Raw genomic sequence first — 24,218 nt, forward strand, 5'->3', positions numbered from 1 at the left:
CCAGAACACAGGGTGGTGGTGGAGGCCTGATGCAAGGCGAGGCCTGCAGGCTGAGGTCTCCACTGCAAAAGCAACACTGCTGGAAAGCCAGTCCTGTTTGCTGCTTGTGAGAGCTTTCCAGTACTGCTCAGCATTGCAAAGGAACAACAGCTTAAGAGGATTATGCTGTTAAAAATGTTAATCAACAATTTTAAACATCCATGTTAATTAAGGGAAGAGAATAAGAAGCTGAATGTCAGCTGTACTTTCAGTTTTCTGGACCGCCACAGATTGGATGGACACCTACTCAAATGGGCAGCATGCACTGAGGAGTTATAAAAGAATTTTATTACCAGCAAAATCTTTCCAATACCTCAACAAGAATTGGACCAGATGACCCTTAAGGGTCCCTTCTAACTCAAACAATTCTGTGATTCTCTACTTCCTCTCAGCTTTTTCTATAAGGCTAAAATGCTACTGGAAGGTTCTTTGGCTTTCTGGTGACACCACATGTAAATCAGATTGATGTCAACTGGAAGTCACTGTTGTTGCCTGTAATTTTACATGAGCAAAAGTAAATTGTGGTGAGTCCCAGATGTCCTGCAAGCGAAATGAAGCTTTTTCTATTATAATTTTTTTTCAGATATGTGATTAAAATAAAATCATTGTCTTCTCTCCTGATATTAAAAAAACTAAAGATTTAACGCAAATTTGTATTTGATACAATTACATTTGCTACCTTCTGAGTTACCATAATTACATTTACCCAATTATCCTGAAACTCTCATTCAGTCATTAGGTGTTGATTTGTTTATGAAGTCAGCAACTGACAGCTGCTTGTATCTCATTAAGGCCTGTTCATATGTAAATGCCTTCCATAAAACTGAAATTAATTTTCATCAGTGTTAGAAATATTCAGTTCAAGTACAATACAATTTCAGTGAGCAGGTGCATACATTTCATTTCTCCAACAAAACTCTCACAGTTGCAGCAGATTTCCTACTGCACCAAATTTTGGATAACACAAGGACCACATAAACTCATGTATGCCAGATGATGAACATCTACAAACACACAAAAATACCAACACACCAAGAAAGTTTTACAACAGAACTAGGTACTGATACAAGCAATTTTCTGGCTGTATGTGTACAGTTACAAAGCCTGATGCTTCCAATGCACCAAAGGTGCAAACCCTCAGCAAAGAGACATGCATGCAAGGATGAGACCTCAGGAAATTCTAGTGGGGCTGCGTAAGAGTGTGAAGGCATACTGAGGCCACCAATGGTGACACTGGGACTATTAAGATCTCAAGCTCAAGTTCATGTTTGGTAGTATCTCTGCACTGGTTTTCCTGGCCATTACCTAAGTCTCACAAGCTGGTGCTTGTTGCAGTGAGCAGGAAGGGAACAGAAGGTGTTGAGAGGCAGTCATGAAGCCATGTGCCAGACGGAATCTAACTGTCACATGTTCACTAGCAAACCTGAAGCAGAGACTTGCCCAGTGTTTGTTACTGTATATGTGGCATACAGTAGCTTCAAAAAGGGAAAAAATTCCCTTTCAGTCACAACCCAAGGACTGACCAAACCTTGCTGGTGACACAGAGGGTGAGAAGGAAAGTGGCTGAGATCAGCTTTGTGAATCAGATTATTTCTGGTGGAGATTATACAGCCATTCTTCCTCCTCACCCTGACTACTCAGCAGCACAGCACAGTCATACTGAAAATGTGTTTTATGAAAACCAAAGTAATGTTCAGTGGTAATTTGTACCTTAATTACAAACAAAACTCTGATAACAGATGGGAATCCTTTCAGATACAAGACAAAGAGTGAAATATTTATGGTTTGTGCAGAGTATAAAATGGAAACTTTGCTATTATTTCACCATAATTTTTCCTCACAGTCTTCTGTATTAAAATGGAATTACTTGCTTCTGTCAACTCATATGCTGAGGAAAATTACTAGATCTTAAAAAATAAAAGCTCCATAACACTGGTATTAACATCAATTATAAAATGTATAATAATTACTTTGAGTATATAAATTAATTTTAAAATAACTGCCTACTCTGGAATAGATCCTGCAAAATTCTAGACACTTTTTAAAACTCCTAAGTGCCTCCATGATCCACAGATTTTACAGCTGATGGTACAGATCAGCATGTAAGATTTAGTACATTATAATTATAGGCCAATGCGTGCCGTTTGGTATTATCTGACTTGACACGCTTTAAAGATTCAATTTTTTTCTCTGATGGTTTGTCTGTGAATATGAAATTCTGCAATTTGGCTATACTGAAAGAATGGTAAGTGTTTTGGAGGAAGATACCATTGCTGGTTATGTTGAGGCTGTGGAAAGTGCAGAAAAAATGGCAACAGAAGAAAAACACAAAGACAACCAAATCTGTGCAAGTTCTCATAATAGTTGCTGTTAGGTGGAACTGAAGCAAGGAGTAGATAATTGGAATAATTTAATTCTCAAATGCAGGAAATGAGTGAAAATTAGCGAGATTTACAACAACCTTCTGGTTGTATATTATAGTAAAGCTTTTAAAATAAATAACAGAACAAATAACTTAGTTAAATTAAAACGTTAGGGTGGACAAAAAAAGGTTTTATTACAGTAAGGTGAATAGGATTCTTTTTCTAAAAAGCTATTTTTGAAGACATGCTATAAAAAGAAACAAAAGGTAAAAAATTCCCAGAAATGAATAATTAGTTATTGTTTATGCAAGGCTTCGGTCTGGAGATGTAAACAATAAGGAATGTTAAGAATAAAAATTAACAATCTAAATAAACACTTCCTCCGGTGGCCCATTTAAAGAGAAGCCACTATTTGTGAAAGGATTTGAACTTTATTAGAAGTCACAGTATTTACATTAAAAACAATCCTAAACAATAGATTCTAGTGACTTCAGCAACTCCAATGATGTGAGGAAGGCATTTTATGTTAAATACCTGTGACTTTAGTTAGCCCCTGTACCAGCCACTGTCTTGAGAATGATCTACATGGGACTTGATCTTTGTAGCAATGTAAAGACAGAAAGAAAGAAAGACAGACAGACAGAAAGAAAGACAGAAAGAAAGACAGAAAGAAAGAAAGAAAGACAGAAAGAAAGAAAGACTCACCAAGTCTTCTGTGGTAAAAGGACAGTGATTCTCCTCCACTGAGTAAATTCGCTGGAGTGGTAAATACTTGCTGAGGTAAACTCCTGGCAGCTTGGCATACTTGGAAGACATTCCTTGAAATAACACATTTCAAAACCAGGATAATGTTGAGGCAGAGTTAGGAACAAAAGCGATGTTTAAACATTCACTGAACTGGGAGCTTATCTGGGTCAGATGTCAGAGTGAAAAACTCAGAAGTAGAAAAATCCTGGGATACTCCAGAGAATTTTCTCAAAAAACTAGCAATAGTACAGTTTAGGACAGGATGAACCCCCGTGACTCATTTAGAGAGGTATACTTCATGTTAGTGACTAGTAATACTCTATTTTCCTCCAAGAGGGTGTCTAATTCATTTTCATATTATTCTCACCCTAGCATCTAGCATCACCAATGAATAAGGTCTACAAATGTACAGTGAAATAAGTCTACACAACTGACCTCTCTACCACTATACCAGTCATGTTAGAGATCTACACGTGAAGCCTCACCTGGGAATGACAGTCTTTCTCTCTACAGTGGGAGCAGTAGGAACCAATAGAGTTGCCCAAGAGCATCAGTTTTAGGCACCCAAATGAAGTCCACTAAAACTGCATCTAAAGGCCCTTACCATGCTCTGCAGATGTATTAATTTTGTATACCAAAAGCAAGTGATGCAATTTTGCTCCTTCTGCTTCTATTATCTTGAATCTTTAATTCAAGACTCCCAGAGAGGTCTGTTCCCAAAATTTTCTTTCTTCTTTTCAGAAAATCTGATCATTGTCACATCATTTTTTTTTTTTTGTAATAAATATGAACACAGTCCATTATACCACCTTTTTATCATTTTCTAGACCCAGTCTTTCCTCGTTACTCTATTTTCTTCAATATTCCATTTACTTTTTTATATATTGCCAGAACAGCACCCTAAATTTTTGTAGTTTGGCTTTGATGAAGTATTAACAGAGCATTTGAGCTTGTGCGTAACTTTTCTGGCTACCCACTTGAGGAATCCATTCTGCCACTACTGTCACAGCGTAGCTGCTTCCAGATCATCTCCAACTCTCTCACAGTCTTCTCTGCTGGGCTTATACCCATGAGGTGTGTCAGACACAAGGGACTGTCACTTTCCTGTGCGAGTGTTATACTTTGCTATGAAACTAATAATAAAGCAATGATACTCTATGGTAGTTAAAGCAATTGGGAATATTTATATAGTTAAATATAAGGAAGAGCAGAATATATTGTTATTTCACAGAAAATTTTATTGCTCAAATATCTTAGAATGTTAAAAGAAGATCTGATATCTTATTCTGTTTTTGTTGTTGTTTTTGCTGTTTTTTTTTCCCAATAGATTTTCTAAAGGATTAGTTTCCAGCAAATTTTAAGCATATTTTGTTGAGTCATCTACCATAAAAGATCTTAGAAAATAGGACCTGATCAGCATGTGTGAAGCAAACAAGGCTTTCAAACATCTCAATTAATTAGTGTTTTGTGTATTGGCCAGATTACATCCTTGAAGCATACTACAAACAGCCTTCTTTATTACTATTTTATCACAGTAAACTGGGTGGTATTAGGAAATTGATTTGGCTGTGAGTCCTTCTTTCTGAATTCAGTTCCACTGAGACAGGAAAGGAGGACTAAAAACTGAAGGCAACTGATCTTTCATTGATGGCAAAGTAAAGCACCAAACATCTACCACCATGAACTATTTTTGGACGCCATGGTGATGCCTGTTAGATTTAAAAACACTAAAATCATTTTAAATATAGTATTTATAACTTTCCTCTGAATTCTGTATAAGGAAAGAAAGCATTACTTTGATCTGTAAAGCTCAAAATTTCAGTTATTGACATTTCCCTACTCTGCACACCAAAGTAAATATGGCAAAACAATATGAAGCAGGAAAATGGTTTCATTGCTCATAAAAGATGTTGGAATGTACACTCAAATGCCTTTGTGAACGTATAGGACAGGCACTGAAAAGGCATCAGGACCAGTTCCCTGACACCTTCTGAACCTGCTCAGAGGTAGCTGAAAGATGTTTGTTAGTTCATGCTGAAGTCAGAGAAACTCTAGCTTCCCATCTAAGATGGAAGACAAAAGCACAAATTACAGCCAAATGCGCTATTCACACTGGTGCTGAGACAGGGCTAAGCCACACAGGGAAATAGTGTTGAACACTGCTATTTGCACTTCACCTGAGAAGGGGGAAAACCATTGGTCATTACTGCCCTGGACTATGTTTGAACCAGGGATGGGAGATGAAAGGCTCTACATTACAATCCCCAGAAGGAATGTGCTTTCCACTTATGAAACGGCTGAGCACAAAGGCAGAAATAATTTCTGTCCATTTAAATTCCAGGAAACAGTAAATGCATTTTACTTTGAAAAACAAAGCAATAGCTCAGGAAAGATCTGTGGCTCTGTCTAGCACACCAATTCTTTTCCCAGACATGGTCCACTCCTGTCACAATTTTATGTTTCAGACTTTCAGGTACCTTTCTTCCAAATACAATAATAATAGTTTAAGCACTTCTATTAGTCATTTTTACTGACTCCGAGTGACGGTTTCTTTATAGAAAAGGGAATGAGGGAAACATCTTCCTTTGTCCTATGCCACAAGTATACTGCAGATGATCTTTATAACAAACAGTGTTTATGGAAGACAAAGGTCCTCACTCCCAGCCTCACCTCCTGAACAAGATGCCATGTGAGGCCGTGATTGGTGGAGTACTCCAGTTTCACCTGGTTGTCCATATGAGGAGTAAACTTCTGGCCACAGCCCATTACGAGGTTGAACTGTATCATATATGAAGCTCCAATCTGCATAGACTGGGTCTCCACGTACCGCATGCTGGAAGCTAACTTTGAATCTCCTGTAAAACTGAGAGATGTAAGGAAAGAATAAGGATCCATCTCCAAAGTAAGTCAGAAGGGAATATTATGAATGGTTATGTATTAAACAGAGTCACTACTTTCTTTGTTCTGCAGATTAGCACATGGGATATGACAATGCACAGAAGGATCTTTCTGTTGGTACTTCTGTAAATTACAAGGAAGGCCTTGATGTATCCGAGTGTGAAACACTGAATTATTCTGTTAGTTCTTACTCTACGCTCTTTGTATGAAGGATCAAGTTAAAATCAACCAAAGGATAACATACAGAAAAAAAACCAACAAAACCAAAGCTCATTCCCCAGGAGCATCCATTGCCTAAAGTCATGTCACAGTAACAGCTGTAATTTCATTCAAGCACTGGACAGTAGAGATACACTGAATTTAATTTAAAATATTCTCATTAACTAGACTTTTCATTTTGTTGATTTTCAACAGATTGCATTTGCAATGCCTTTATTGACTTTTGACTGCTTCAGATTTAATTTTGTCTATCTTCAGATTCTTGTCTGTGGGATTTAAGAGTTGTAGCACATTATCTAGTGGATTGGGGATAATTATTAATAATGCTTGAAACATACCAGGCTTTATATATGATACAAGGTACCCAGTTATCACATACATGGTAACACAATATATAGTTTGAAATTATAAGGTTATTTCAAATTAAATGCAGGGTTACTTTTTTTTTTTGAAAGGAAAATAAATTAATTTAATTGAAAAGGAAAAAAAAAGAATCAAATGCAAGAGATGCATGAGGAGGAAGTAATAATGATGTAAACTTTGAACCCTGCACTCTATCCTACAAGACAGAATGTTAAGACGGAATGAAAATAGCCTCCTCTCCCTCACTGAGAGATGTTTAAGTAGTGTTTTCAGAAGAACCGTAATCTTTTCAGCTTCAACATTTTCCAAGCCTTTTCTTAAATGTAAACAATTTGGGATAGAAATGGCATCTTTTAAAGACAATCCCTGCAAAACTTTATGCAACAATAAAGAGATACATACTGCATAGAGAAGATGAAGACAATAACCTAGTTCAGGATTGCCCTTACGGTTGAGTGAGCTACAGTTTATCATCTGAAAGGAGAAACTCCTAAACTATCAATCCTGCACAATAAAACTAACTAGCTTCCACTCATGCACAATTTCAGGTCACAAAGGTGTCGGTGTAAAGACAGGATTAGAAACCAGTTATTTACCACCCTTTTAAACTAAACTGACTAACCCTTATTTCTATAGCTCCCTATCCAGAGAGAGCATTTAAAGAATAAATTTCAGCACTGGACCCTCTTGATTTCCTTTTCTTCCAAGCTTTATCTTACACTTTTCAAAATGACAAATATAGGAAATTCAAAAATTAAAGTTGACTTGCTATTAATTTCTGCAGTGCAATTTAGAACTTCATGACTGATGCCATTCCCTGATGTGGGGAAAAGCAGTACAAAAAGCAAGTACAAAAGCAAGTACAACAACCATGCTCTTCAGCTATCAGTCATCTGCGTGGAGTCTAATTAGCTGAAAGTTACATATGATGGTGATTTGGATAATGATTTAACATTGCACTCCTAAAAACAACACAACCATGCTTAGGTAATGCACAAGTTGCCTAACGCTCAACTAAACAGAATGAAGAAGTTGAAACAAAACAGTTTGATAAGAAGCCTGTTTAGAAACTGCCTTTCCCAAAGTGATAAAAGTGAAGAAGCAGTACTTAGCCTAGGTGAAAAGAATTAAAGCTTTCAGTTTGTCTTTGCCACCACAAAAAATTTCCTCTATTCAATAACACCGCTATAAAATTAGAAAAAAAACCCACCAAAAAACATATCTTTTTTTTTCCTTTTGGCAATTCCAATAATGATTAGAGCCTTTTAAGTTTAGCATTCATTTTAATACAATAATTTAGCCACTGGATACTGTACACAATACATTTAGTGAGCACTACTTTAAAGTTAAAATAGCTCTTTAAAATAAATATTAAAGAAATGTGAAAGAGAATGCTAGTGAGAAGATGAAGACAATCTCTGATGCTCTATAAGGAGCTCTTTTCAGGGGAGGAAATCACATTATGGGTTCACAAAGGCCCTTATCGTCCACAAATTGCCTCCAGCTGAACAAAGGTAGCATTAAAGGTGGGTCCTCCACCTCACTTGCCACTTCTTTGCTCTCCAGCATTTCTGTGTACCTGGTTGGGGTAGGCTTTTCAGCTGGAATACCAAATGTTTTCTTTGTTTCTTATAGGAGTTGTACAGCTGGAATACATTTCTGGATTTTGTACAAGACAGAATAATGTCCTTGGCATAACAATAATTAGCAAAAAAAATCTTCAGGAATTGAGAATGCAGAGGCCACATTTTTATATAAATATGTAGTTGTGAATTGTTTTCTAGCCTGTATATAATTAGACCTGTGGAAGTGCAGGAACACAATACCCCCAGGTACCCTCAGAACAATCGCTCTCCCTCCAAGCACTGCCAACTAATTGGTACTTCTGGGAATGAGTTCACAGTGAATGTCAGCCAGTCTGCACTTCTCCAAACTGCTCTGGGATTCCCAGAGTTACCACACCTTCAAGGCTGGTACTTTCAGGAATACTGAAAAGCCACATGGATGCAGCTGATTTTGTAAAGCTGCACTAACAGAGGACATTGACGTGCCAGCCAAATGCTCATGCTGGCCTCCGCTCTGCTCCCATCAAAGGCAGAAGTTTTTGTCTTTTTATGTCACATCATACCTATTTCATTAGGTAATTCCTAAATGTATTAATGCATTTTAATTGAGTTAATTACCTGAAAGAAAAATCCTGCATGCTACAGAATAGTAATTAAACTAAAGACAAACTATCAAGCTGCAGGGAGACTGTGTTGTACTGCTCAATGATGGTAGTTCACTATGAACTAGATTTACAGTCTTTTCCTCTGACAGCTCCAGGGGTAACATGACACTCTCTCATCTGTTACATTAAGCTCAATCACAATGCCATACTCTGACTGAAGATAGTTTGTTTTATTTATATGATAAGTTTGAGCATTTTGGAGAGGTGATGGATAATTGTACACCATTAATTATTTCATTTAAAGAGTGTTCTTGAGCCCTTCTGGAACACGCAATACACCTGCAGTCAGAACCAAAGTCAAGCCAAATGTTGACAATAGGGATCAAATCAAGTGACTGTTCCAGTTATAAATCATTATAAAATAATTAAAAATCACCCTTGCTCAGAACACATACTAATCAACAAATCCCTCTTTCTGAAGGAAACTAGGTACTGAAAAGAACAACCTCCCTCTTCAACACTTTTCCCCAATTCTAAGCATAAATATTTCAGATTTACAGATTCTGAGGCAGAAATGAAGACCTAGCAGAAAATTAAAGGCAATCCAGCAAAAGTAGGCCTTGGGATGACACCCTGTAAAATAATTTATAGTGTATTTACCATAGTTCTACTAACGAAAAAGCAGTTGTCAGACTTTTCTCAAGAGGATGGTGTCAGTGCTACTGCAAACTCTTCTCATATGAAGTCATGAGTTAGAAAATGAGAACCAAATGGACTCACAGCTGGGAAAAGCCAACAATAATTAATTTAACTAATTTGTATAGACTTTGTATAAGTTCAAAAATTTCCCTTGAGAGAAACAAGGTTAGTGAAGGACAGAGTTCATGTCTTACAGTGATAATGAGAAATACTTACACAGTGAATATTACATAGGCATCACTTCTTTATTTGATGCATGGAAAGTTCAACACTACCATTTATGACCAAGCACTGCAAATCCTAGCCAATACAAGGCATAGAGAATTTAGCTTGGTGTTTATTTTTCTGAGTCTGATTGAGAGCCAGAGGAGGAAAACAGGAACTTCTGCTGTCTTAAATAACCTGCTGCCTAATAACAAACCAGTGTTCGAAGAACAGAGGGAAAACGATGTCATTAAAATGCTTCCATTCCAACTCTTTGATGAAGAAGATATAAACAGTTTGAGCCCTAACATGTTGTTTCATTTTAATGAGCAGAGAGTACCTTCCTTGTCCTTATTAAAGTGGTTAATGGTTCTTCTACCGCCTCATTATCACCACCAGAATGGGTTCTGTGTTGTTACTACCCCTAAACCAACTCCTTTTAGTTTGACAGATGATGAGAAAGTCAAATCAGATTGCTCAGAGGTACTTGTTAATAAAATTCCAACGCTGTTTCTCTCAGTGTCCATGGGGATGCTAAAATTATTTATATTATTTGTATTTGCTTGAGCATTTCTATAATTACTGTGATTGTACTTTCTCCAAATAAATATACCTGTGCCAATTAAAGCTATACTCGGTTTATATGTTGGTCAGACTAGCAAAAAATTCTTAAAACACAGAAATTAAACTGACTTTACCGAGTATTAATTCCTAACGTTACCTTTATGTACTTCAGATTTTTTTTTAAACAGGTTCATGATTTAGTAAGAAATCTTATTTTTAAGCAGCTCTTACATAATTTTCTTTTCCATTTTTTTCACCTTTTTCTCTTTTCTCGCTGCTAAAGGAACATACTGATTGCTTTGGGGCAAATTACGTTTTCTTGCTTTTTTATTTCTAAATAAACAGCACATTTTGGGATATCATTGCAATATGGAGAATCATAGAGTCATTAAGGATGGAAAAGACCTGTAAGATCATCTAGTCCAGCCATCCACTTACCAGCAATGTTGCCCACTAAACCATGCTCCTTAGTACCACATCTACATGTTTCTTGAACTCTTCCAGGGACGGTGACTCCACCACCCCTCTAACCTGACTATTCCAGTGCCTGACCACTCTTTCTGAGAAGAAATTTTTCCTAATATCCAACCTGAACCTCCCCTGGCTCAACTTAAAGCTACTCCCTCTTGTCCTACTGCTGTTACTGGGGAGAAGAGGCTGAACCACAGCTCGCCACAACCTTCTTTCAGGCAGTTGTAGTGGGCAATAAGGTCTCCTGAGCATCCTTTTTTCCATAATGAACAATCCCAGTTCCTTCAGCCATCTCCCATCAGACTTGTTCTCCAGCCCCCTCACCAGCTTTGTTTCCCTTCTCCAAACACACTCCATGGCCTCAGTGGTTTTTTTTGTAGTAATATGTGATAATGCTGATCACAGTGTAAGTGACAATGGATATAGTAGCAGGCAAAATGACTACTAATGGCTAGCACCTTTCTACTAACCTTATGCTGCCTTTCCTTTTTTTAAAGTGTAATATAATATAATATAATGTGTATAATGTGTAATATAATATAGTATAATGGCCATATAAACAGATAGGAACACGACATAAAAATATTCAGTATCTGTACTCTACAATCTCTATACTTATATTAATAAAACTGGATTTTAAGTGATGATTATAGAAATTTTACAAATTGTTTCTATTTGGAGATTCTTTAATATTCTGGGGGGAAAGAATGCTTCATTCACAGTTCCCATCAAACATACACCTCTGTGCTATGATGTGTAAAAACTTACTTCTATTTGCAATTAGATCAGTGACTGTAGTTTTGTTCGTAGTGTGATGGTGAAACACATTTACTCTGAATAGCTGCCAAAATGACTCACATGCAACAGTCATTTAGTTCCTAGTAGGACAAATAGACAAAGAAAACAAAATTAGAACAGAATTAGCTCTCACCAAAGAGTCCAGTCATGGCCACAGTAAGGTTGAACATTTCCCAGGTAGAATCCCAGAGACTGTGTGACCTCAACTAGGTTGGTGAAGTCCAAACTAATGCTATTGAAAAGCACAGAGGTCATAACAATTTCATCAATTGCCCACACGTCTTCACCCTGGGAAGAGTGATATGGTTGCCACCATCTGAACTGAATGCCAATCTGTCTTGCATCTTCTGGCAGCTCCACTGAAATTATTCTGAAAAATGAAACAAAATTATTATTGAAAGTCTCGCTACTGGCAATAATTCCACGGGGATATATTTTTTTGGTTATTTCTTAATGATCCTAAAAATCATAGGTTAAATTCAGCCCATAAATACTTTAGTTTCTACTGGTATAGTGACAGGGACAGAGGGATCATTAGTTTTCTTGGTAGGCAACATTGATAGACAGCCACGTGAAAAGGCCACAGAAAAGAATTAACGAAAATAATGTAAATTTTGCTTCTACAGCAGAGCTCTGTTCAAATTTTGAAGTTGATTTTCCTTGCCAGAAGAAACCCAGCTGCAGGTGAGGGGCTTAAACTGGCAAAGGAACGATCATCTAACTGAGATTTACAAATTCTGCCTCCACCTTCTCAGACACAGTAGATTTTATCCTGATCTGAAGAAATGCATCTTTACATCTGTGCTTGTTTCTGCACAGCACTGATGTCACGCCTGTGTTTTTCTTGTCCTAGAAGAACCCATCTCTATAAATTGTCACTATTAAGTGGAAAAGTTTAATCTTGTTGGCAGTGTGATCTTGTGTAGTCTTTTATGGCACAAACATTTCTTGTGTGGTTGCATAAAGATGTTACTGGAGGTGAGGGCCAGGCTTCTCTGGTATGCAAGGCCACTCAATTTGTCATGGCACCTATGTCAACAAACGTATAATTGACAAACTGCAAAGAAAATTAAGAGTAATATCTGATTTCCAGGAGCAATTATCATACACAGCAGCAGGGAGTGTGCATTAATTGCTACAGCAATGACACATTCTTGAAAGCTCCATAAATCACCAGGGCCAGACTGCCCCACGCAATGCACATGAGCTGTGAAACAGAATGGCAAGAGGGACATTTGTCTCCATCACTGTACAATTACATGCTGGCAAAAGGAGTATTGGCAAACTCATCATGTAGCTGATGTTTTTCTTTCCCTTTGAGAGGAAATGTGAGTAAAATGACTGATCATGTAAGCTGGAAAAATCATTTTATACTTTAACACCAAGTTTTTTTTCCAGATTTAAGGCTTTCTAAGCTGCTTGTTGTAATTTTCTGTTCTGTGCATATGAAAGTCTTGTCCCTTCAGCACTCAGTGCAAAACTGCACTCTTAAAAATGGCTTCCTAAACTGTCCTTCTGAAGAGTAAATGTATAGTACCCCTGTGTAATGTCATATTGGTTTTAAATAGGAATATGTTAAGCAATTAGCAAGAAAAATTAAATGGTTTGGTTAATCAAGTGGGAAGGGCTCAAGAACTCCTGACCGGTATTTCTAGGAGCTGCTTTCTGCTGTTCATAGGCTGAAATGCCAAGGGACAGCCAGAGAAGATGCTTTTATTTTGGCACTCAAATAAACAGATGCTTGAACTACTTCATTCCCTTCTAAGAGAAAGACCAAACCCTATTTCTCTCCAGTATGTGAATAATCCACAAGGCTAATCTTTTTTTTCTGCCAAGGATTCCCCAGTAAGCAACTCTACAACTTTCAGGCCAATTTTTAAAGGCACCATTGACTCTAAGTTGCTACTGATGCTGAAAGGAGCTGGTGGTTTTTCCTTTCGTTGGCCAGTAGGGCAAATCTGAGGAAACTGGCACCTTGGCTAGCAAGAACACTGCATCCAGCATATGCCAGAAGGCAGCTGGCACTCTCATGAGCTAATGCTCTCTTATAACCCTGGACACATTTCTATATCTGTGGCTGTCACTTATGCTTGCAACTTTATTTTTACTCTTAAGCCCTCATAAACTCTCCCACGTAGACACTAATTCTCACTGACAGTAATTTACAGAAAATCCTAAATTGACGTACACCACTGATATACCTATTGGACTTTAAAATATTTAACACATGTTAAAATAATTTTCTCATCCCAGGGGATTAACGAAACAATTTAAAAACACTGGTACAAACCACCATATATGGCACATATGTTAGTATGCAGAACCTGACTGCATCTCCAGTTATAACAGCTTCTCCTGTCTGACTTTGATTTGTTGGAGACAGATGGAGAGGGAGGGGGATCCTTGCTAATGACTATTCTGCTGCAGAGAAGAAAAGTGTTCTTACTAACATTACCAGCTACCATTAGATTTCCTAAAAACCAGCTGGGAGACCTTTGCTCTGATCTTATTCTTTCAAGCTATGCGCATACCTAATATTGAAAAGCCACCGCTGTTCTACTGAGAAGAAAAATGCAGCTGTCAAATGTTAGCAGATTAAATGCACCTTTTCAGCAGAACATTAAATGTGTAATTATTTTTTGTGTGACTGAAGATTAATTAAATTTCTAGATACAGATTGATTGCCAAACTTTGCAGCAGTTCATCTATGTTACCAAAAATGCTGATATTTTTAGACAACACGATACAAAAAGGTGAAGTGTTCTTCATATTCTTCATCATAATTACTGCCAGAATTACCTTCACATTTGTATACCTTCCATTTTTCTATATATCCCATGGCAAAACCTTTCTACTCTGCATATGTTGTGCTTAGCTCTTTGCCCTGTCAGAACAACAGAAATTGTTTCATGCTTAACAGCAAAGAGCAAAAGAAGTCTCTGGCACTAGCAGAATTTACTACACTGATATCTTAAACTCCATCAGAATCAGTCACCAGAATGTGTATTTTCCTTTTTGTTATAAAAAATTAATAGTGCTATATATTAAAAACCTTTAGGGAAATAAAATTCTTACAGTTATAATCTTGAATCTAAGAATTAGAAACAGGGCCATATAAAATATATATGTGACTACAATAAAAGACGGGAAAAAGATATTTTGAAGAAGGTTTATGAGTGTTTCGTATGATGTTTCCTTCAGAAACACTTAAAACTTCAGAAATTAAAGCCCACCTATAGTATAAATTTACCAAATACAGTCATTCTTCTCAGATTTTTGAGTATTTCTTATTGATCCTGAGAAATATATGTAAAGTTAGAAGGCTGATTGTTTTGTTTTGTTTTTCCATTAGAATATTCTTAAAAATATTTTGTAATAGAGTTACTAACAAAATGGATATAGCTCATTTTGGCAATGCCTGGTACAAAGCTGTCCCTGGGCAGAAGAAGAGTGGTGGGGAGTGCCCTGTGATGCCTCTCTTGGCTCTGCCATTTGTGTGCCCACTCACAAAGCATCTTCTTTCGTTGAGATGTATTGGCTTTGCTGCTGGGGTTGGCTGCTTCCAGGTTAGGGCAGGTTTGTGCAGAGCCAGCCTGGGTGGTTCTGGGCTTGTAATACAGTTATGCTTACATAAACTCCTAATTTTGTGTGCGCTTTATTAAAATTTTTGGATGGTCTCAGAAATGCAACAGTAGAGAGTATATTCTTCTCTCTGTTTTCCATAAATTCCCCTCTACTCTGGTGCCATATACAGATGCTGCGAGATGAGCTTAGCTCTTTCTTTGGCTTCTTTATGATTTGCACAATTCCCAGGAACAGCCACCATCAGCTCCTCCCAGGGCCCTGTGTCCAACCCCCAGCAGAGGCTCAGTTGTGTAGTCCCTCTCCTAAACAGAGCAGGAGCAACTTCCCTACTGACCTAGAGAGACCCTCATGGCTGGATTTCATCTCAGCTGTCCTATGCTGCCTGCAGACTCCTAATCCCAAAGGATGCCGTAGTGAAGGTATCATGGCTTCAAAGCTACAAATAATTTATGTTAATTTTTCTTTATAAGTAGCTGCTTCCATGGCACGAGACATGTCCCTATTTCCCACAAGAAAACTTCTTCCCCCTCATCCCTCACTGCTTGTTCTGCCATGCCACCTGAGACTTGGCTGCTGCCAAATCCATGTACTCATTTTTATACAAGCAGACAAAAATTAGTAGTGCCCAGAACAGCTGCACATATTTAAGGGAAAACAGTAACTCCCAGTGTGCAATAAAAGATCATCACTCCATTCCTGCACCATGCCCACATTGGGGCAGATGTCTTCACTCAGCATTGCAGTGACTACCTCGACCAATGTTCACTGCACATGGATAACACTCTTCATCACATTCATGCATATACCTTGGCTCATGGTAGTTCAGATATGAGTAGTGTTCCAGGAGTTTCCACGTAATGCCATTGTCATAGGAGTAGTGCAGCAGCACTCCTTCCCCAGGCTGGTCAGGAGCTTTGCAGGTGCTCAGCACAGACTTGCTTCCCAGGCGTAGAGTGAACTGCAGGAACCTGCAGCAGAATTACACACATATTTGAGGGTAACATTTACATGGTGCTTTTTTTTGTTGTTGTTGTTCCTAACTAGCTCATTTATGATCTTCTCAATTTAGACAAATTTTGATAAATATCATTTATGCGCCTTTGTGAGTGCATTTTGTTTTTACTATCAAGTAATGCAATGTGGCACATACATTTTAGAAATGCCAATCAGTACAGCATTTAATTATTTATTAGGCACTGAAGAAGAGGGAGAGATAGTGAATGGATCTAATCAGCTGCCACAAGCTGTCAAATAAACACATCCTTATAAATAATTAATTAGCACTTGGCTTTGACACTCAAGTTTGATATTAACATTTAATATTTTCCAGCCTCACTGTACAATAACTTCCCTTCAGTCTATTTTGGGCTCCGTTGTTTACAAAGCAGGGAATGAAAATAGGCTGTATAGCTATGAACTCAGAATTAAACTATGGCACTACGAGTTTTTTAAAAAACTTTTCTTCCTGCTAAACGATCACCTTAATAATACACAAGGCTATTTCTGAAAGGGGGGAAATTCTTGTCACAGCACAATTCCCGTTTCCTTACCTCACACTGTTGCCCTTTTGTTTTTACCTGGACTGGGAACTGTCAAGGAAGGCAGTGATGAGCTGCCGTCTCCCGTCCTTGTTGAACACCAGAGCCTTGCCACTGGCCAGAACCCCACAGCCAAAGCTGACCTCGGCTCCACGGATGGAGTAGAAGTTGTGATAGGAAGAGAGGCGGGAGCTGGCAAAGCTCTCTGAGATGAACATTGGGAAGGTCTGCGATGCCGTCTCACATGCAGGCCCTGAAAAGCCAGGGTCACATCTGGGGGCGAAGGAGATCCAATGGTGTAGTTAATGCCTTCTTCTTGGACCCATCTTCTCTTAGAGGTGGTTATCGGCCCAGTACATGTCTGAAATCTCTCAAGAACAGATGATACCATACCTACAAAGTCCCTCTCAAATCTGAGGACGAAGAACCTCTCTAGACCTTATTTAGTCAGCCAACACCTTTCTTCTAGCCAGCACTGGTATTTCCATTTAAAAAAAATCAAAGTTTTGAACAACAACTGCTCAAAATACATATAGCATGCAATATACAAATGTTTCTATTCATTTTTGGATCAAAAATACTCCAGGCATAATTTACAATTGTTCATATGTCAAATGGTTTTATCTGTAGCATGTCAGATGTGATTACCAGCAGCTGTGCAACATAACAGAAGGCCCTGTGGGTCATACTCTCTGCAACACCCAAAAATAGTGACACCGTAATTTGGAAAACGTTTCTTGATTTTATTTTTCAGCTGAAACACTTCAAAGTGTTGACCTTCTGTCCTTGAGGTCTGTTGCACTATAGGATATTACACAGATTCTTCTCTGAAATTTCATATAGAAATGATACAGCCCCAGACCACCTCTAAGAGACAGTATAAAGCTAGGCTCTGTAGCACAGTTTAAGGTGAAGTGGAACTTAAGATTCTTTCCCAAAAGAAAATTATAAAAAAAAAATATTAAATATGCTGCTGCTTAGAAAGATTGATCTGTAAGCACTCAAGTGACTTTTATGCATTCTGTGAAGTACGTTATTTTATATTTAGTCATCTCAAAAAGTAAGAGCTTAGATGGAAATCAATTCCACTTTCAGATCTTCAAGTGAACTGTGTGACAAAAATTGAACACAAGTATTGAATTATAACTCTTACTTGCAGCCATTTCTAGTACACTGTCCTCGTCCTGAGCAGAACTTGAGGCAAGATGGACCAATATAAACTGCAGAGAAAAGAAATTAGTTAAATGAAGGGTTATGTTATGTGATGAACCGAATATAATGAATACAAGTAAGTATTGTTATACAGGTATTGCATTTAGCTGAATCATACTAAGTGAAAGAGGTCTACAAAAGAACACAATGTATTTGATTGTACCTTTCTATAGAAGCAAGTGATGGAGTTTTGCTCTCTATATAGGGTATTCAGGGCTAATTTACTATTTAATAGGTAATGTCTGCCTGTGGCTTGAGGCCCTACTGATCTAAATCAAATACCTGATTTTTCTAGGCTTGTTGAAACATAAGATGAGCTGCTATGTGTTGACAATTTTCTTGCTTTCCTTTATCTTCACTGTATTTTAGAAATATAGTCCAGTATATGTATTGGTATATTCCAGCAGTACTCTCATCAATTTTTTAAAAACATGCCACTGCTTCTTTCAGTGAAACTAACTCATTTAACCTCATTGTATTTACTGGAATTAGAATCTGTCCTGATGTGTCTTAAATAACAAAGAAATATCATACACGTTCACTTATTCTTCCAAATGCAATACAATTCCAAATAACATGCACTAAGAAACATTTCAGACTTGTTTTTTATTTCATCTTTCCCCAATGACTCCTAATCAACAGTACTGATATCTTGTGAATCATATGAGGGATGGAAAGATTAGCAAATCTCAGTATAATCTGCATCTCATTACAAAGAAATGCATTTATCTGAGTATAGCCCAAAACAGTAACCTGTGGGCAATGTTCTTTCAACAGAATGTGATAAACAATCCTTAGACTCAATCAGTGTTACCCTTCCTGTTGAATAATGAGCATAGGAGTTACTCACTTGCACTGTGACTTTTGGAACATCACCCAAATAGCCACCAATTTGAAATAACTTTTAACAAATAATACTTATTCCCTTTCATAGTTTTATGATGCTGCCCATCATAGCAATGAGTCAGTGCACCCTGGCAGACATTCTGTAAAACTCCGTTAGTCACTCCTTGTAACTAACTCCCTATCGGACTTCATTCAATTTCTAGATTTTCTCACTTTTCACTGTGCAAAAATTCTGCTCCATTTCATTTACTTGTCTCCTTTGAGGGCTCTTTGAGGGGGTGGTAAAAGTAAAAGGGTTAAAGATGTGATTATGTCTTTTACTATAAAAAAAGCTTTATGAAAACTGGCACTTTTCCAGAGTTTCTAAAAGATGGCCAGCTTCCAGATTTCGTTTAAAACTTAATTCACAGAAGAAACAGTTGTGAAGCTAAAAGTCAGAGTGCAGAATCCTTGACATTCTTACGCTCTCTTCAAGAATTTCAGTGGCTTGCCAATATTTATAAAGTCTTTTTCTACAATACATTCTAAAGCTTCGGTTCCACTAGGATCTACCAAAAGAGGCATGCAAAACCTCTGGAAGGCGTTCATCATTAACACTTCATTCCCATAGAAGCAGTTCCACATCTCAACCAAAATTTGGAGCAAGCACATTGTAGGCAGATGGTTAGGAAAATTGCCTCCGCAACGGTACACAGTTGAGCATGCAGCATCCTTTGCCAGAGCTCTCGCTATTTGGTTTTATAAGCACAGGTAGTGCAGATATATGAATTGTACATTAATATTCAAAGTCTCGTTTTTGCTCTGTTGTAAAGAATTGAAATCCTTGGATTTTATTTTGTTCTTGTTTCGGTAAACTTTTGTAAATTTCTCCAGCAGTTATATTCTACATTTTGTTAGGCAGCAACTCATCTTTGTGGATGTTCAGACACTTTCTTACATACACGTATCTATATTCTCCCCTTCTTTTTTATTTTCTTTTTGATGCAAATCGTCTTGTCTAAAGACAAACATTAATACTTCAACCAAAATGTCAAGATAGTGCCACATGCCATTAATGTGATTAAGAGAGAAACAGTCGTTAATTTTGGTGAAAATCTTTCATTTGTGGCAAAAAACTCTTGAGGCAGCTTCAAGCATTTTCTTATCAAAACAAGGCACTAATCTATTTTAGGAATTTTGCAAAATGTAATGCTATTTACCATTCCCAGGCTCTGTGTCAAACCTTATTAGGCACCACTACAAAATTTCACAACCTACTGTGCATCACTGTAAATATTTATTACATTCTTAACTACGTAATACTTCATGTATCTAACAAACAAATTCTGAATCTAGTTTACATAGTCCCAAAACATTTGAGGCTAAGGTGCAAGCTAAAAACTTTGCACCTGCTCATACTTAGTCATTTCCTTCATACTTATTTCTGCTTTTCATACAATTTATGTATTTTATCATGTGTTCCTAAGTATTTATCCGTGCTTTAAAATTTTCCTATACTATCTACTACAGTAAGTTTTATATTTATATGAATAACTGTAAGCTCCTCTCAGTTCTTTACATCCATTTAAAAAGGAGGTAGATTAAAAATCATTTCCTAATGAAGACATAATCCCTGTAACAGATGGTCCTTCACCCTTAAGAGATTGTAAGCAATGTAAGTTTTGTCAGTACTTTGGTAGCAGCACTGCTTTATAAAGGTCTTCTATGTCCGGAAGGAAAGAGTATGTCCCAGATGCTGTAACTGCTGCTTAGGCTAGCACAGTACATGTCCTTAATAATACAGCGTAGTATCTATTTACGTAATTTGGACTAAGCAGGTAGAGGAAATGTTACATTAAGTGCTTGCCACCGATATCTTTTCCTGGAAAGCATTTGATTAAAATCATAATAAAAAAAGAATAGTCTACTAGTGTATTGTCTTTTCAAATGACAGAATTTGCCCCTGGCTTTAAATGCACTTGTTTTGTTACTGAGTGAAGATGAGAAGAAAACAAATTTTACAAACTGAGAATCATGTGATCTCTGATTCTGGAAAATATTTTCTTGGAGCAGCATATAAAAATTTATTCTTCTGCTGTAGCATTATTGCTACAGATGGATAAGCGGATACAGTGGATAAGAATACTGACTGTTATCGATTGCCCACATATTTCCAAGGATCGGTCCTGTTTGCCTCCAGCGAATCCTGGTGTCACTTGTTAATGCTGCATTAGGAAGAGGAGTAGTTATTCGGTTCCACCTGAAATACATGTAACACAAATTCTAATGTTTTACACCGCCAGTTACTAAGTGATTGAATGCGTTTGATTGCACTGCAAAAGCTTGGTGAGAATTTTTAATTCTAAAATCTGCTCAATGAATCAAGTAAGTTACTGCAGCTTTAGAAGGTATAAATGAAAATACAACAGAGCATGGCCTGTGATATTTTCACGCAATATATCAATGTTAATTATTAGATTATAAAGCCCAGCAGTTTTTTTCCCCTTTATGAATATCTGAAGTCAGTAAGGATCTTCATCTATTTCATTATAGCAACTTCTCCATCTCAGTAAGTATCACCTAAATTGCATACCGAATTCAACCCTTCAGTGCAGCTGAACTCTGCTGGGTGGAAACCCCTGCGAATGGGAAGCGGGGCATGGAGGATGTGGCCCACCATCCAGCTGGGCCTTGTTTCTCCTGCCATCCACAGGGGCTGCACCTGCTGCACACACCAGGGCTAATGGTTGATATGAAGATGACACAGAAATGAGGGTCACCAGATCATGCTGTGCTTCAGCTACATTTTCTTCTCATGGTCATACCCATGGCTCTGAAGTGCTTATGGAAGTTAGGAAGCCATGGGATGATACGGTGGCACAGGTTCATTACACACTCAGAGCAGTACTAAAGATACTTCATCTGCTGAAGCACAGAGGATGCACTTCAGTGTAACCCAACATCAGTATTCCAGGTGAGAAAAGGTGTCTGAGGATGTAAATATGGCTTTGACTGATGGTTCCTCTGACTAAAAAGAAAACTTCAGCAGCTTTGACAGAGTATAACTTTTCTTTTAATTACCAGCATGCAGTCTCCCTCTCCCCCTCCCCCTTTTTTTGTAATTTATCCATAGCATCAGAAGAAAAAATTATTCAACAGAAGCAGTCTCATATTTTTCAAATTTCATTACTGGGCAGCCAGGAAGTCCAGAACACTCCTCCCTTGCTGTGCTCAGCCAGTCAAAAATGAAAGATGATATGGGGTTGTGTGCTCTGCTTCTTTCTCCTGTCACCCATAATTCACTTCCTCCTCTAATCCTGCATCTCAGTTAAGATTGCAGAGAACACTCTCACCCGCTGTAGTTTTCAGAGGCGTAGACAGTGCTGTGGGGAAGATGGGGCCCAGCACATATCTCAGGCAAACACTCGGTGTGGACCAGGGACCAGGAGCGGCCATGGTTGGTTGAAAATTCCAAGCTGACGCTGGCAGCACAGTGAAAGAAAGAAAGAAGAAAAGCACTGTGAGCATACCTGGCAGAGACACGCAAGCAGAAATACTGCAACAGAGAAACCCCTCAATCTGAAATAATATTGAGTAGATCTTCAGTATGAAAAATCCTGAAGATAAAAACATGAAACAAATCTGAATGTTTAAAAAAAACCAGACACTGAGGACTCTCCTAGCCCTTAGTCCCTGATTGGACACCATCTAGACAGTGTTTTTATGCTGTGTTAAGGCAATTTGATGTTGCTTTTGTATCTGAGCTGGAACCATACTGAGTATGGTTTCAAAAATAATGAGAAAACTTGGACAGAAATATGCGAGCACAGGACTCTGATAATTACCAGCTACTAATGGTGTTAAAAGCATTAGTTACTCATGCTCTGGTTGTCTCTTCCCCTTCACTGATGACAAACATTAAATCCATTGGACTCCTGCCATCATGGCTAAACAGAGATCAGAAAAGAGCTATGGAACAGTGAAAATGGCCAGGTTTGGCACAGAACTGCAAGGGTGGAGGGAACCTGGGGAAGGCATCCTCCAAAAGCCCCATGGCAGGAAGAGGCCTGGGTGATGCAGGAGTGTTCACGTTGCCGAGCCACAGTGTTCTTTGGAGGCTTCCTCCACCTCACAGAGCCTAGAGCATTCAGCGATGAGTTTTGTTAGTCATAGGTTCATAATTGTATGAGAAAACTCCAGATTTTCCAGGAAAACCTGCTCTTCTCTGCTTTCCTTGACTAGCAGTAAACCAAAACGTCTGTGTGCAGATAATGACACTGGAGAAACAGAAAATCCGTAAGACTGAGTCTATGACAAAAGGTTATCAAAACCATACTTTCAGAAGTTCAGAAGATCAGTTTTTAGAAAGCTATTACTAAAATCTTCCCTCCCTGTTTCACTGCATATTTAACAAAGTAGTGTTTAGAATTTGGAGTATAAGCAAATCTTTAAATATCTTACATTCTGAAGCCCTTGAAAAAATAATGTTAAAAGTGCTGGATTTATTAAGGATTTAGTATTCTACTAAGATACTCTTGCAATTTCAAGCATATAATTAGCTTGTAATATTCTGTTTTATTTTAAGTAATATCAATGGAACACTATAAAAGTCGTAATTCATATATTCTGTACAACATTACTGGATTATAACTTTTCCTTTTCATTATAATTTGCTGATAATATTACTTCATTAAAGTATACCATCACGGTGATATTCTAAGTGTGTACTGAAATGTTTTACAGAGTTTTTGACTAATTCATTTCAGATTTAACCATATGGATACCTTGGAGGGTTATATTTACTGAATATCTGCAGAGCAAGTCTTTCACATTTGCAGTAATGAAGGCATTATGAGTAATGCTGTAGACCAGGAGATAGGAAATGTTGCTGTATTTGGGAAATACAAATAGTGGTTATGGGGACCTAGTGCTTCTTTTGTTATGAAGAAACTCACTTCTGCTTCAGAGATAGTTTATGTGAACAAAGAATATTAATCTTTCTTAATATATACTATATCCCTACTCAATAACAGAATATGTAAGACGGAGATTCTGTATACAGAATGCTTACAAGCTAGGAGTGTTCGCAGGCAAAGTTTTCACATTCTATGTAGAAAAATGCTGTTGTCTTCCCTTCCTATCAAAAATAAGTGTGATGCCTTCACTTTTGCTGCCCCTTGAATTCTGCTGCCCTGGATGGCTGCTAGGACTGCAAATAAACAATGCAGCTCTTTCCAGATGGAAGAAGATGCCACAGGGCATGGATGTGGAAGTAGATACAGACAACTACTTTAAATTCTTGGCTCTTACTCTGAAAAATAAATGAACTTAAACTTCAGAAAATATCAGGATAAAGAGTCTCATACGTATATAGGGATAAGGGGATGGTGACTGTGAAGGAAATTGTATTAATTGAGATCCGAACATAGAATTACATCACACAATGGCATGGGTTGCAAGGGACCTTAAAGATCACTCAGTTCCAACCACCTTGCCAGGGTTGCCTCTCATCAGATCAGGCTG

The 24,218-nt window shown here is 37.8% G+C and overlaps 1 protein-coding gene across 2 annotated transcripts in view; it reads right to left on the minus strand.

Moving 5' to 3' along the window:
* Nucleotides 1-24,218, minus strand: part of RELN (reelin) — a 272,240-nt gene that overhangs the window by 72,403 nt on the left and 175,619 nt on the right. For both annotated transcript variants that reach the window (XM_021384542.1, XM_021384541.1), the window contains exons 15-22: nucleotides 22,049-22,177; nucleotides 20,846-20,955; nucleotides 17,812-17,878; nucleotides 16,698-16,931; nucleotides 15,927-16,088; nucleotides 11,669-11,905; nucleotides 5,820-6,012; nucleotides 3,108-3,220 (exon numbers count right to left, since the gene is read on the minus strand). In XM_021384542.1, coding sequence (XP_021240217.1) covers nucleotides 3,108-3,220; nucleotides 5,820-6,012; nucleotides 11,669-11,905; nucleotides 15,927-16,088; nucleotides 16,698-16,931; nucleotides 17,812-17,878; nucleotides 20,846-20,955; nucleotides 22,049-22,177 — 1,245 coding nt within the window. The remainder of the gene's footprint in view (nucleotides 1-3,107; nucleotides 3,221-5,819; nucleotides 6,013-11,668; nucleotides 11,906-15,926; nucleotides 16,089-16,697; nucleotides 16,932-17,811; nucleotides 17,879-20,845; nucleotides 20,956-22,048; nucleotides 22,178-24,218) is intronic.

Source organism: Numida meleagris, chromosome 1, assembly GCF_002078875.1.
Source record: "Numida meleagris isolate 19003 breed g44 Domestic line chromosome 1, NumMel1.0, whole genome shotgun sequence".
NCBI lineage: Eukaryota > Metazoa > Chordata > Aves > Galliformes > Numididae > Numida > Numida meleagris.